This window comes from Maylandia zebra, linkage group LG15 (assembly GCF_041146795.1).
Source record: "Maylandia zebra isolate NMK-2024a linkage group LG15, Mzebra_GT3a, whole genome shotgun sequence".
In the NCBI taxonomy this organism is placed as follows: domain Eukaryota; kingdom Metazoa; phylum Chordata; class Actinopteri; order Cichliformes; family Cichlidae; genus Maylandia; species Maylandia zebra.
The window spans coordinates 33,649,703-33,664,395 of record NC_135181.1 but is presented as its reverse complement, the minus strand read 5'-3'; the positions used below and the strand labels follow the sequence as shown (position 1 = coordinate 33,664,395).

Here is a 14,693-nt window from a genome sequence, read left to right as displayed (position 1 = left end):
GACAGCTTTGATGAGTGCAGGTCTGGACAATCTTTTTATTGAATTAAAGGACAAGAAAAACAAAGCCAAAAATAACCTTGTAGCTTCCACTTCCACCTGTTTCTACCATAGAATCACCCCGGCCATCACTCTGGGCTGTTTTTCTGTTCATATGTCAAAAGTACAACACAGCTTGTATGCATGTTGTGCAGGACTGTAGTTTTAAATTATTAACTGGTAACTATAAGACAATTATGGAGTAACACAAAAGTGGTGAATATAGGTAATATAATGTATTACTTTTAGGAAGATTATCAAGTAATATCTAATCGATTACTTTTGTGAGTAACAACCACATCATAAGCGGTCACAGTGATGCCACTTTCAGCAAGAGGAGCCAGAAAACATCACAATATCCTGTTTGCGGAAGAACTGAGTGAACATAAGGAACTGTTTAGTGTAACAAAAGTACTGCAGAACAACCCGAGAACATCCTTCCATGTATGGTGGAGGCAGTGTCACTCTCGTAGAAAGGAAACTATCCCAGAGGCTAGCTGAAGCACTGCAGAAGTTGGGTAACGCTGCAAAGTCCTGGAGAATGTTTTAAAGAAAGCCACCAGACCTTAAAGGAGCACAGACAGGTCTGATCTGCTGCTAACCAAAACACCTGTCACACAGGCGACAGATCCTTGTAGTCATCTCTTCTATCATCTTCACCAGTTCACTGACAGTCATTGCTCTGTGTCAGTGCAAACGACTCCTGGACAAAGGCTCTACAGATGGGGCAGTGCTGGAAAAAGGACACGCAGCTGTCACACATGCAGGCGTGTCTGCAGGGCAGCAGCACCCTGTTCACTGCTGCATTCTGACACACCACACAGTCTCTGCCCTCCGTCCCCTCTGACCAGTCCTCCTCCTCCATCACTGGGATCTGATCCTCGCTCTGAGTGTCACTGGGTGTGAAAGTGTGCCCCGAATCAGCAGACCCAGACATCCCCCCGCTGTCAGCAGACATGAAAAGAGGCTGCAAGAGACAAGAGATAGGTTTTTCTTAAACTGCTGTAACAAGGCCCTAAGTGCTTGGCAAACTGGAGATTTTCACACGTGTATTGACACTGACAGAGACGACACAAAATATGTAACATTTTGCTAGTCTAAAGCCACAAGATCTGCCTGATAGGCATCTGCAGTAATCTGCATCAGGGTGAGAACTGCAAGAAGAGTCAGTGAATTCCTCTGAGTGTTCATCCTGCAAGTGACGGGAATTCTAGCTCTACTAAGAGAGCCTGCTCTTTTGGTTTCTAAGCAGCTCGTCAGAAGTTTTGTTAAGTTTAGGTAAAAAATTAACTAAGTAAAATGATGTCTATAATTAATGACTAATGTTTATTATATATAATGACTTATTAAAGTACAAAAACAAACATCCATCTCAGTTTGCCAAAAAACATACAATCCCTGATTATAAACTTTGAATTATTTACAGTGAAATAATAAAAGACAATCAAACAACTAAATAAATGTAACTGCTTAAAACAAAAAGAAAAAAGCTCTTAGTCCCATTGTTGACTTCAAAGAGACACATTTCATTCCTGACTGACACACCACTACATCATGATACATATTCCTTCAAAGCACACATTACAGAAGGCAGGAAGCACTGCATTAATGAAACCTGATTTACCACATGGAGCCTTGCTCTAAAAAACTGTCACATTTAAGACTGTCCTTGAAATAACTGTTTAAACCCAAACTTTTTAGAGCCATAATGTGGCACTACATAATAGTAACCAACCTCCTGTTGTTTGTATTGTTGGTAAAATAAAAAAAGCTGCTTTTTTGTTGTGCTGGCCGTGGCTGCAGCAATGACTCTAATGGTGAAAACCAAGGAAAGACTGTCCACTTTCACTCTTGGCCTTTAAACACAAGTGCTTCTTGATTGCTGGCTGGCTGCGCTGACACAGGAGAATCCAGGAGTCACTGGGATTTATACTTCAGTGGGAAATGAAGTCATAACCGCAACCCCCTCTGAAACCATGGGTGAAAAATAACTGAACAAAGCCAACAACTATTCCGTTTTGTTCTTCTCATGCATTTTCTGGCCAATTCTTCACCTCAGTTTTTGAATTTGTCAGTGACAGAATAACAATGGTCTCAGTATAAGGAATAATACTAATAAGAATAATAGCATCAACCTAGAAATAACAGCAAAGTCCTGACAGTTTGATCAAACTGACATCAGAATGTACAAAGAAGTGGACCTTTTATGTTATTTTTGACATTTAATGGTGTCCTTGAAATCAAATGCATTATTATTATTATTATTATTATTGACCAACCTTTAACTCGTACATGCTCCCTTGTGAGGTGAGGAGGTACTGGAAGAGAATCCGTGCAGAAAGCTTGTATTTGTCATCAGGAACATGAATAACTATGACACTAGCCACCTGAAAGAGAAAACATTTACAATCACTTCTACCAGTTCACCATGTAAATCTGCATTTTTTTAACTCACTGTGAGTGTTGCTGTTCTCTGACTGACGGCTGCTCCCACTTTGACACACTTTAAGTTTTCTTATTAGATAAAACTCATCGTTAGGGTTAGATCAGACTGCTCGGGGAGTTCTCATGATGCACTGCCCACTTTCTCTACCCCCACGCCCCTCTTCATTTTGACCACACTGTTACCCTGAGTGAAGGCAAGATGGTATAGTGTTGCTTCACAGCAAGAAGGTTCCTGGTTCAAATCCCAGTTGGGGCCTTCCTGTGTGGGTTTCCTTCTCACAGTATAAAGAGCCTTAAGACAAACTGGAGATGTTTATAAAATAAATAAATTAAATGATTAAACTCACAATGTCGTTCACGTGTCTTTCTTGTGCCTCTTCCAGGGTCAGCACAGCTACGAGAGGGTAGCGCTGTCTTGGCAGTGGTCCAAAATCAGTGATGCCCTGATCAGCGGGGATCTGTGCGTGCCGCTCCGCTCTATCTTCACTGCTGATACTGAGAGAAGGTCAAAGACACTAACGGCAGGAGACATGAAGACATGCTTCATGTCTTCCTTCATAAGGCAGACATGAAGCATGAAGCTCAATGAGTCAAAGAGCGGAAATGTTAGAAATGATTGCTTTGACTGATGACTAATAACACAAACTTTGCTGCCACTGGCACAAGAACGTGAACAGACCACATGTAACAATTAGTCCAGTGCCAATCACCTGAATGGATCTCAAAGGTTCCTACAAGCGGAAACAAGCTCCACTGTGTGATCTCAGGGACTATGCTGTTATGCTGTAAGTGTTTGATGACCGGACCCTAGCCCACTTGGTCCAGCTGGGCAGAAAGAAAGGAGCCCCAAAAAGACAACATGGGCACGCCCACCCCCTCCAGGACACAGTGTTGGGGTCAGGTGCAATGTGTTTCAGGTGGAGGGCAGTGGCACAGGCCCTAGCAATTGGATACCCGGCTATCAAGGCTGGCTGCTGCAACATCGGTGTGCTCCAACTACAGGGGATCACACTCCTTAGTCTCCCTATGAAGGTCTTTTCCAGGATACTGGAAAGGACAATTTTTCCATTAGTTGAATCTTAACAGTGTGGCGTTCGTCCTGGTCATAGAACATTAGAGCAGCATTGCAGCAATAAGTCGGACTCATTTCTGGTAGGTGTTTTACTCCGCTAGAGCTCTTTGTCACTGATTCTCTTCATAATAAATTTTATGGACAGAAGTTCTAGGCATATTCAGGTGCCGGAAGGCTTCCACTTTGGTAGCCTCAGCCTCATCTCTGCTTTTTTTAGATGATGTGGTTCTGTTGGCTTTGTCAGGTGGTGGTGGCCACCAGCTTGCACTAGAGTGGTTCACAGCAGAGTTTGAAATAGCAGGAATAGAAATCTCCCATTCTAAATCTGAGGCCATCTGAGGCTGGGTCAAGGACGAGTTGACGCCCCAAGTAGGGGAGTTTAGATGTCTCTGGGTTTCGTTCAGGAGTGAGGGAAGAGGGGAGTGACACACAGTGTGAAAAAAGAAAGAAGAAATTTCTACACTCCAGCTAGACTGAACAACACAAGTTTAGATCTCACAGGTCAAAGATTAAGTCTAAACTGTTTGACAGAGGCATACCACTGAGATACTTGGTTAGCAACAAATAGGATACTGGAATTTCTGGCAATAATAGTAGTGGAGGTTCAGGGCTTCCTGGAAATGCTGGTGGGTGCTGAGCATCATGCCATGCTGGTGGGCATGTAGCACTCCTTGTAGGGTACTGACCTCACAGCCCCAGAAACAGCTCAGGACACAGGACTCCAGACAACAAGGTCTCACCAGCACACCGTCTGAACAGAGCAAAAACAGAAAAAGGTTCAGTGTTCCACAGCATCACCATTTAGAGTTCTTTCCATTGAACAGCAGACCACAAATCAAATTGATAATTATATAGACTACACAGTAGGGCTGGGCCATATTATACCGTTCACGGTAATACCGGTATAATGTTAGGCAACGATAGGAAAATGAAATATCGCGATAGAATATGAGTAAAACGCGCATGCGCAGTGCCTTTGTTTTCATACGTACATGGCCGATTGTTGAGTGAAACAGATGAACCAGAATTGGTTTGTAAAAATGGTGCAACTTCAGTGATGTGGAACTGGTTTGGGGTTTGTCCGTCAGATACACGACAAAGCACATTTTTTTGCAGAACATGCAAGCGGCCGTCGTTATTGTCGTATTTGTCGGACTAAGATGCTCTTAAATCTGGGAGTAATCTGGGTCCTGAACCCCGTATACTTCAGGTCAAACGAACACTGCAGCATCACTGAGAGTTAAAAACTGTCTAAATTCTTTCATCTTTAATACGATCAGCATTGCTGCTTTACCAGGTGTAACTATGAAGTTTAACTTCCAGGCATCCATGAAAACAAAATTTATTACATTTAACGGAGTTAGAAGTTAGGAGGAAGCTAGCGGAAGTTAGCTCGCTAGTTTCGCTAGTTACCTAAGCATGATATAGCATGTTCTGACTGAGAGATTTCTGAAAAAAAATCAAACGTACAGCTCTGCTATCACGTCCAACATAAATGAAGACAGGAAACTAAACAGCAGTGACATTTGTAGGGTTACTGAAGTTGGGCTAGCTGGTATATAATGATGTGCTACGTGATCGCTAGCGACACAGCTATGTTAGCATAACATAAACAGTGAAGCTGGAGGACGAACACTAACACTTTTCCACTTATAAAAGTTAACGTGAAGGTTCTTCATGGTTAGAAACAAATGCAATCGCATGGCAGGATACTGTAAACGGACCAAACTTCAGTCAGGAGAACTGAGATAATCCATCCACAATAAAAGGTTAGTCATTAATATACTGCAACAACATGGGAATAGAGCAGCTGCCAGAGAATTCAACGTTAATGAATCAATGGTACAGAAGTGGAGGAAGCAAGAAGAATGAGTTTAATAAAGTTTGATTTATCTGACTGCTTTGTTTCGCTTAATGTGCCTTATAATCCCGTGCACCTTATGGTCCGAAAAATGCGTACTGCACACTGCAGTTTAATGTTGCAAAGCACCTCTTTTTAACTTCAGTGGATATTATACATGGTTATGCTCAGGATATGTCAGCCCATTTCTACTGGAAATGCCTTTTGGTTAAACTTTCAGCAAGGAATTTGCATTTGCACTGTTACATTTTTATAAAGCTTTAATGTACATAAAAACCAGCTTCTTGTTTAAGTGAAAATAAATGGAAGGTTGTCTTTTTGCGCTAGTAATGTTGTGGAGTTGTATTTTGTCTCGCATCAATTATATCGTCAGTTATATCGTTATCGCAAATTTTCAAATATATATCGTGATAAATATTTTTGGCCATATTGCCCTGCTCTACTACACAGAAACATTCTCTTGGCAGTCAATAGATTTACAGTTTTTTCTATTTAGTACATCCAGCTGGACACCATCCTCTGGAAACACACTAGAATATGAGGGTTAACAGATGTTTCTGGATGCAGGCATGGAAGTTTCACATCCCCAAATACTTTTGGGCCAAAAAATACCTTTTTCCAGTAACAGCATTATTTCATTCCTCATCTGTTCTCACCGGTAACACTTGCTGATCCAGAACCCAACTCCAGGGCGAAGGGATTGGTCACCTGAACCATCTGTTTCTCTGGTAAGCTGGGCTCTTGCTCATCATAGCTGCGAAGTATAACTGGAACGTCAAAGCCAAACCTACAGAAAAGAGGCGAGAATAAGCAGAGTCTCTCTGTCTGGTGGTGTTCTCGCTTAAATCTAAACCGATTCGATTAAATGCAGAGGGGTGCACACACTGGCTGGCTGTGTAGAAACATGCTCTTCTGAATTAACTGCTACTATGTTGACTGTAGTCTAGAACATGACACAGTTATGCCTGGAAATGTTTCTACAACCAATTATCAACAATCAAAAATCCAACTCAAGTGCAGATTCTGAACTTTATTGTAAAAGGATTGAACAAAAATAATGCATTGAGGAATTACAATCCTTTATACAGAGACCCAAATCTTTAGAGCTTCAAATGCAGGTCATATGAGCAATTTGTTATTTCTTCATCAGCTAACCAGATACAACGTCTGAATTGTTTCTAAGTGTTGCATGTCCATTTCACAGAATAACATATTCAAGAATAACAGGCAATTATTAGGTTGCAAAATGAAAGAAATTCAGGTAGTGAGCAAAAACTTCAGAGGAATAAAAACCAATTGTCAAGGAGAAAAAATGACAGATGGCAGAGTTCCTCAGAGTAAACGGCAGCCATTCACCATTATTATCACTGCCATTGTGTACACTGCTCCCAGTGCTAAGGCTATTTCTAATTAGGCACTTGGAGGCCTACACGACAGCAACGTTGGGCTTCTACCTAAACACTTTAGCAGCTTTGAAGTGATTGGAGGGGATTTTAACCACAACAGGTTCAAGACTGCGCTCCCCAAGTTCAAGCAATACAACAACTTTAAAACCAGAGGGGTGAACATGCTGGACTCTTGGTGTACACAAACCACCAACACACATACAAGGCAACCCCCTGACCCCACCTGATCATCTTTCCATTATGCTTGTACCTGCTTACAAACCTCACTGAAGCACATAAAGCCAATGACAAACAGAGGATGCAGCCTTAGCACTTCTACTTTAGGCACACTGAGTGAAGCCTCTCGGCGAGACCACATAAACATCCAAGAGTATGCGAAGACAGTAACCAGCAACACTGCACAGTGTACAGAGGATGTCACTGTAGGTAAGAACTTCACTACATGTGGCAATCAGAAAACCTGGAAGACCATAGAGGTGTGCTCCCTGCTGACACATCACTGCTCACAGCACTCGGTATTAACCCACCTGGACAGTAAAGACAACCACGCCAGACTCCTGTACATTGATTTTATTTATTTTTTCTCCTTTGGGCGGGGGATCAGAAAAGAATTAAATGGTAAGCCGCGCTACTAGAGTCACATGTCATATTTACTATCATCTACAGGTCGAGGCCTCTGACAACGAATATTATTTTGAAACATCACTAGCCCATTATTTTTTTCACCTCGTTGTGTGTGTGTGTGTGCACATTTGTGAGGTTGTTCTAGTAATCTTCATAATACCCACAGCCCTAAAGTGCACCCCGATGAGACCCAGAAACCAAACTTAAGCAATGGTGAGTACACTAGCGTGGATAACGCCAGGTAGTGTGGTAAGAACATTTTCACACCCATCACCGGAACACAAACATCATAACAAAGCCCAGAAGTCCCAGATTGATCGCTCAGTGCAGAAGCTATGATTGTCTGGCAGCATCACCGAGGGAAAAAAAATCATCAAATTTGTTATTGCCCGTCGGTTCCAGTCTTAAGGCAGTCATTAGTGACTGTAAACATTATGATTAAAGTATCAATGGGAACGATACTAAACTCAGATTTTTAATTATGATAGTTTCTCCAGTTAGTTCTGAAACCGTGAAAATTAATGGACTGTAAAAAATAGTTTGGATTATTTTAATTACAGGTCAATGCAGTATTTTGTTCAACAGAAAATAAGCAAAATGATTGATAGACATGTTACAGCACGCTGCGCCAGACCTACATGCTATGTTATATCATGAAGGCCACATTCAAGTCGTTAATATATAAAGTCGAAGGGTACCTGTGTGGTGACAACGAATGTAAATTATATATCAAAGTGTGGCTAACTATATTAGCTAAATACAACTTACCAGCCGAGGACCATAGCAGCGGTTACAACGAAACAAAGCGACACCACACTAATATAAAAGAGCGGAGAGTACTCGTAGAGTGTGGCTAGAAACACCCCTGCCATTTCACATCAGCTTCAAGAATAAGCGTGTTTATTTAAAAAACCTCATATAACACCTTGGGTTCATTCCAATAATCCATCTTGCTTAGCAAGGTTCTCACTGAGACGTAACACGGAAATAGCTTCTTCTTCTTTTTTGTTTTGTATTGTATTGTATTGGTGGTTGTCAAACAGCAAAATGGTGCATTACCGCCACCAACTGGTGTGCAGTGAAATATCACAAAAATTTGAGAAAATGTCTGAAAAAATAAATTTGAGAAAAAAGGCAGAAACCTAACTTTTTTTCTCAGAATTCTGGAAAAAAAGATGTGCCCACTTTTATTTTTCCCCAGTGACTTTAATCCTCTTCCATAATTTGAAACAGTCTGATAACTTTCACTCCCGGAAGTATCTCTGTGGCTGTCATAGTAAGTAAGAGCTGTTCATATTCTCCAAATACTAAGGAAAGAAGCATCAGCACTTCCTTTAGCAGAGGATACACTGGACCACCCTTTATGAAAGGGGAGGAGAAAACGCCGCCCCATAATTCATTGTGACGGATCATCCGACCATTCACGAAAATAACAACAAAGTAGCAAGAAAGTTGCGCGTATCATGTAAATGTTAACTGCATTTTCCATTCATGCTAAGGAGGGATAAGAGTACTTTTAGAAAGTGAGTTCTGGCCCTGTGATTTATAACCGTAGAAGCAAAAAAATCATAATGGAATACTGCATTTTGTGTTTACTTGTGTTATCCTTCTCTAATATTTAAATTCGTTTGATCATCTAAAACTTTTACATGTGGAAAATACACCAAAAAAATATGAGAACAGGAAGGGGGTGAAAACCTTTTCACACCAACTCACAAACCTCAAGTCCACACCTGACGATACTGGCTGTCTGGGAGCTCCTCCCTGAATCACCAATAAAGCAATATGGGATAGGCAGGCTCTCGCTTAGACCAACAAGAGAGCGGGGAGAATGGCTTTGAGCTGACCAGTGGGAAACGTAACTGATTTTACGGCCTTCTGAGGAAGAGGTTTTATGTTTCAAATAAGTCAGACAAAGGGGGATTTCAGAAGGTCACGCTGGGAGATAAGCCTCTGTGATGACCAAAGCCAATTCAGAGCTGATTAAAACAGATGGTGGTGTCCTGCTGTGCTTATGATAAGGCAGGGTGTTAATTTTACCTGGCCAAAGATTTGTTATTTTTCATGCCTCTTTTGTCAGCGTTTTGATAACAGGGGAATTATAGCACCTTAATGCAGTTTTACATATGTACAAAGCTGAAGACTAAGAAACGGTAGCTGATACATTTGATATCGTAGCTTCCTCTGACATGGTGTAGCCTTTCTTTACGTGTTTGAAATGTTTTTCACTGTTTACTCTTTCAGACTCTGATTTCACCATTCAAAATACAGATGAATGTGTAATTGATTTTTACTGATGATGGTGTTTTAGACAACATTAAAGAAACAAAAATGAGACCATCTCTCAATCTCTCATATAACAGCTGGTCCGGGACAGCAATGTGTGTCTTTATTATGCTGCACAACGTGTTTGGTGACTTAAACAATGTTAATATTAAAGAAAGAATACCGTTCTATGTATGTGTATTTTTAGAAATAGTTTTATTTTACATTTGAATGTGGAGATAGATCAGTCTGAAATCGCCTTTTTACTAAACATTTTTGCTGACACCCAGAAACGAGGCTCTTGAAGACTTGCGATTAGAATCAGAGATTCAAATATCAGATGAGCTCTTAAGTGAGATAAATATACTAAGTGAAAATTCGGAAGTCCAGTGCTTCCCAAATTTTTGTCACTGTCAACCCTTAGGTAACCTTATACCAAAACAATGTAGAAGATAGTGCATTGATTAGGACCTCGGCTGCAAAGTTTGCATTAAACCAGCAATGTGATTATTCATTACAACAACCAGGAGGAAATGCAGAACAGAGTACCACATCCTGCTGTATTTTTGAGAAGTGCATTCAATAACATGGAGATTAGACGCATTTTGAATTTTCCACTTCCAGATAATACTCCAAATTATGCCGAATATTATGGGAAGTGTGCCTGAGATGTAGTTAAGTTAGAATTGCGAGGTCATCGGCTGCAAAATAGTGTTTCTGCGACTGTACTGTAATAATGATCTGTCTGAATTTGACTGACTGTAATGTTCTCGCTGGAAGTTGGAGCTCCATTGTTACCATCAGAGCTCCTTCACATATTGATAGTTACTGAACAATGAAGTAATCAAAAAGAAAAGCTGGCATAGGGCATGACCTGAGTCACCATTTATGTTTCGCAATAAGTGTCCCTCAAGAGTTTAGCAACCTTCAGACAAAGAGTACGTCCACACACCATACTGCAAAAACCCTGTTTTTATTTCTATTTGAGAACCTTTATTACACCAATTAACATTTTAAAGCATTTCTGGGCACAAATGTTGTATGTGACCACAGTTATACAGGTTATACAAATGCCACAGGTCATTGTTCCGTCTGTTTGCAGCCATCTTGTAGTCACGAAGCTGCCAAGCCTGTTGTCTGCCCCGATGCAACCAAGCATCATCGTCGACCCTGATACACATGGATATGAGTGAATCAGGTGAATCAGGCGAGTCTTCACACAGTCGACCGAAGCATCAGATATGCATCAAACTGTGACACCTCATTCACCTTGTGATAGATCCATGTTTCCTTACTACAAGAACTACGGGGCTACACCAGGCACTGTGTGACTCTTCTATTACTCACATTTTTAGCATTTCAGACAATTTCTTTGAACAAATTGTCCCTAATGCTCAGGTAACCTGTAGGGTAACCGTCTCCAAATGGTGCTCCAGGAGATTGGTACAGCCGAATAAGGGGAGAATACATCTGCAAAACGCTGTTGTTATGCAGCAACGTCCGCCCTCTACTCCCCTAACATGTGAAGCTTTGCCCTCAGAGTGTCCAGAATGTATTAAATCTCATTTTAGTTGGTCTTGGACCTTGCTTCCAGTTTTCTTTCTTTAGGTCTAACACCTTGACTTTCTCAAAGGTAATTCCCAATAATTCACGCAGTTCTTTTAATGTGCGAGACATACACGATGTGTCCTGGTCAGTATTTCTTTCAGGATGCCAACTCAGAAAATGGCCTGAAATTGCACCTATGCAACACTCTTTGTAAAAAAAAAAAGGTGCACAGTAGCACTGCTTTGGGATTTCGTGTTGCACAATCCATCAGAACTAATACAAAGTGATATCCGCATGCACTAGGGTGAAATTATTGTCCCTTCTCACTCTTATTATCAACTATATTTTGTGTGTGCTTGTCTATCTGTAGCAGTGCAAAGCTCTGTGACAGTCTGGAGGTGGACATAGCAAATATGACACTGTTGTAAATGAACATTGTAGCTGTGTAAGCATCCATTAATAACTGAAAGTTTTTGTTTGTTTGTTTGTTTACCCAGTGTTAAAGCAGAATATTAATTGAATAATTAATATTAATTTCAGGACTTTATGCATGACATTATGAACAGGGGCTGAGTCACCTAAAGATTTGATCCTAGAATCTGAAACTAGAATCTGAAACTGCATGTCATGTGCTGTTCAGCTGATAAACTTTCCTCATGGATGTAATATTGTGTGTGACTGGGGCATGATGTTTGACTGTTTGAGACTGGAGTTTGGGTTCCATTTATTTCACATGGCTTCTCTGTTTATGAGATATTTGCATACTCGAAAAAGTGTTGTGAGCACTGTTAACAAATAGGTCAGCTTGGCCAACTCTAGGAAGACTCCATTTCTGGATGATAGAGGTCACTGCGCTCACTGGAATCCTGGAATTTCACTTTGTCATGAATCCATTTCGGAATAAGGCTGTAACATTACAAAATTTGGTACGAGTGAAGCGCTGTAAATACTTTCTGGATCGAGCGATCCTTGAGGCGACTGTTGTTGTGATTTGGCGCGGGATAAATAAAACTTAATTGAACCGGATGCACCGTGCGATTCCTGCTATTACAAACAATTGTGTTTTGGAATTTAATTTTGACACGACGACAGATTAATAGTCAGTTTAGCAAAATTCTAAACAGTATAAGATGAAATGTCAGACGATTGTTTGACCTGATTTTGAATAAACGAGTGAAAAAACAGACTGATCTTCAAATTAAAGGTCTGTAGCTGGATGTGTAAGTTCACCGCGCGCAGGACGCACGCGCGTTGTGTGGGTCCTGCTCGCACGCGTTAGTTGGGTTTACAATTTTCGTCTTATTGTGAAAAATCTGTTTATTTTGAACGTTTGAACAGGAAGTTGCACTTTTCGTATTTTACCTAACACTAGGGAGCGACTGCGAATCCCATCATAGCTTATTGTGTTTATTCCAGCCATTATCAGAGAAAGGAGGATGCAAATGGGGCCAGGAAAGCAGGGATTTATCTTCACTTTGTTCAGCTTTAATGTGTAGCTATAATGGCAAGAAAGACAGTGAGTAGGTGCAGAAAAGTAAACCGTTAATCGGGTCCACTGGTCTGCTGGGAGGACATCACTGTGAGTTTTCCTGTGGACTCTAAAAATGAGCAGTATAAAGGAAAAAGGGACTATTCGGCAGCAGAGCTCCGAGAATAACTCTGTGAGCAGCAGTGAGTGGGACATGGCAAACGATGTGTTTGTGTCCGGTTTTGACGACAGCGTGTTAGCGGACAGCATCGGTGATGGGGACCAGGAGTCGGCACAGTCCAGCTTACTGGACACGCGTCTGCCCTTGGATGGGATGATGTTGGGCCTGGATCGGGTTGAATATCCTGCCTCATCCTATCTGGATTTCGAGCCAAACTACACCGAAAGCGATGGCAACCTTACAACCAAAAAGCGCATCCGGTCCAACAGCTCCCGGCACCGCGGTGACATCGTTACAGAGCTGGGGCCAGAGGAGGTCCGCTGGTTTTACAAAGAGGACAAACGGACGTGGAAGCCTTTCGTCGGACACGATTCTTTAAAAATCGAGATCATCTACCGGCGGCTCGTTGACCAGAACCAGGATAAGGCCCTGGATCCCAATGAAGCCGACGAAAAGGAGACAGCCGGGTCCTCTGAGCTGCAGCCGGAAAGCTCGGCCGTGGACAGTACAAGTTTCAGGGCGGAACCGGCAGTGCAACAGCTCTCAGTGTCAGAGCAAATCACAGAGCCGGTCCACAACGGCGGCACCAGCGTGGAGGCAGTGTGTGTCAGAGGGGGCCTTTATGAAGTGGATATCAAAGAAAAGGAATGCTACCCTGTTTATTGGAACCGTGAGCATCTCAGTAATGACATAGCTGTTGTTAGGACTGTTAGCACGTGTTCTGCTGTCAGTATCTTTGACCACTTCTAAGAAAATGAAACGTCTGCTGCTGCTGACTCTGTCACCTCTGAGCTCTGAGGACTGAGCTAATAGGCTGCTTTAAAAACGTCCTCTGTTACTGACATCGTCATGGTCTTACTGACCACCCAAAGTGCTTTAGACCAAAAGCCACACTGAGCCATGCATTCACACAGCGCTTTATTCTGTACACATTAAGTGCTTTATCTGCCTCACATCCGTGGCCACGTTCCAACTACCAGTTCACTTAACAAGCATGTTTTTAGACATGCTCTTTGAAACGAGACAATAATACAGTTGTTTCCGCACAATTAGTCGCATATTAGAAGGAGACTTCTCAAGACTTTGTCCAACACAATAGCGATACTTTACAGGGATGTAGAGCAGAGAGCAGGAATACATATATACACACTACTGGTCAAAGGTTTGGAACACTGCAATTTTTCTAGTTTTTTATAAAGTTATGCACTTTATTCTCCCATTACACTCTGAAATGAAAGCATAGTACAATTAAGCAATTAGAGTTAAAAAAAGAAACCATGGAATAAATTTATAGACTAACATTTATTCTGACTCATCAAAGTAGCCCCCTTTGGCAGATATAACAGCTGACCAACCCGGGACATTCTTTCTACAATAGACATAAAATATTTTTCCATAAAGTTCCCATATCTGTTGCACAAGTTCCCATAAATGTGGGGTACTTGTAGGTTGCTTTGCTTTCAGTCTTCTGTCCAGTTCATCCCAAACCAGTTCGATGGAGTTTAGGTCTGGACTGTGCCACTCCATATTTTCAAGCTTACTATCTTGTTCTTTTTTCTGAGGTAGGTCTGGCCTGGTCTGGTCTGGTCTTGGGCTTGTGTTTTATCTTGCTGTGGGATGAACCCCTGACCAACTAGGCACATACCAGTGGATATTACATGGTGCTGCAGAATGCTGTGGTAGCCGTGTTGGTTCAGGGTGCCTCTTATTCTCTACGTAACCGGAAGGTTGCCGGTTCGAGCCCCGCTCGGACAGTCTTGGTCGTTGTGTCCTTGGGCAAGACACTT

At 41.7% G+C, this 14,693-nt stretch overlaps 2 protein-coding genes across 2 annotated transcripts in view; one reads left to right on the top strand and one right to left on the bottom strand.

Annotated features, from left to right (window-relative positions):
* Positions 1 to 15: 15 nt before the first annotated feature.
* cgrrf1 (cell growth regulator with ring finger domain 1) lies at positions 16 to 8,439 on the bottom strand. Its single transcript, XM_012922872.4, has 6 exons — positions 8,213 to 8,439; positions 6,071 to 6,201; positions 4,127 to 4,304; positions 2,829 to 2,976; positions 2,316 to 2,423; positions 16 to 1,003 (listed from the first exon to the last, which is right to left on the bottom strand). The coding sequence occupies exons 1-6, from the start codon at positions 8,314 to 8,316 to the stop codon at positions 701 to 703; spliced, it is 972 nt and encodes a 323-aa protein (XP_012778326.4). The 5' UTR covers positions 8,317 to 8,439; the 3' UTR covers positions 16 to 700.
* Positions 8,440 to 12,624: 4,185 nt separating this feature from the next.
* Positions 12,625 to 14,693, top strand: part of ddhd1b (DDHD domain containing 1b) — a 34,228-nt gene continuing 32,159 nt past the window's right edge. Inside the window, exon 1 of the mRNA XM_004564737.3 lies at positions 12,625 to 13,576. Coding sequence (XP_004564794.2) covers positions 12,862 to 13,576 — 715 coding nt within the window. The 5' untranslated portion in view covers positions 12,625 to 12,861. The remainder of the gene's footprint in view (positions 13,577 to 14,693) is intronic.

What these genes read in the sequence shown, in the direction of transcription:
- cgrrf1 (XM_012922872.4), bottom strand. Translation starts at nt 8,316, where the DNA reads ATGGCAGGGGTGTTTCTAGCCACACTCTACGAGTACTCTCCGCTCTTT. An exon ending in TGGATCAGCAAGTGTTACCG is followed by an intron (nt 4,305 to 6,070) that starts GTGAGAACAGAT and finishes TGCTCTGTTCAG; the next exon opens with ACGGTGTGCTGGTGAGACCT. An exon ending in GGAGCATGTACGAGTTAAAG is followed by an intron (nt 1,004 to 2,315) that starts GTTGGTCAATAA and finishes TGTCTCTTGCAG; the next exon opens with CCTCTTTTCATGTCTGCTGA.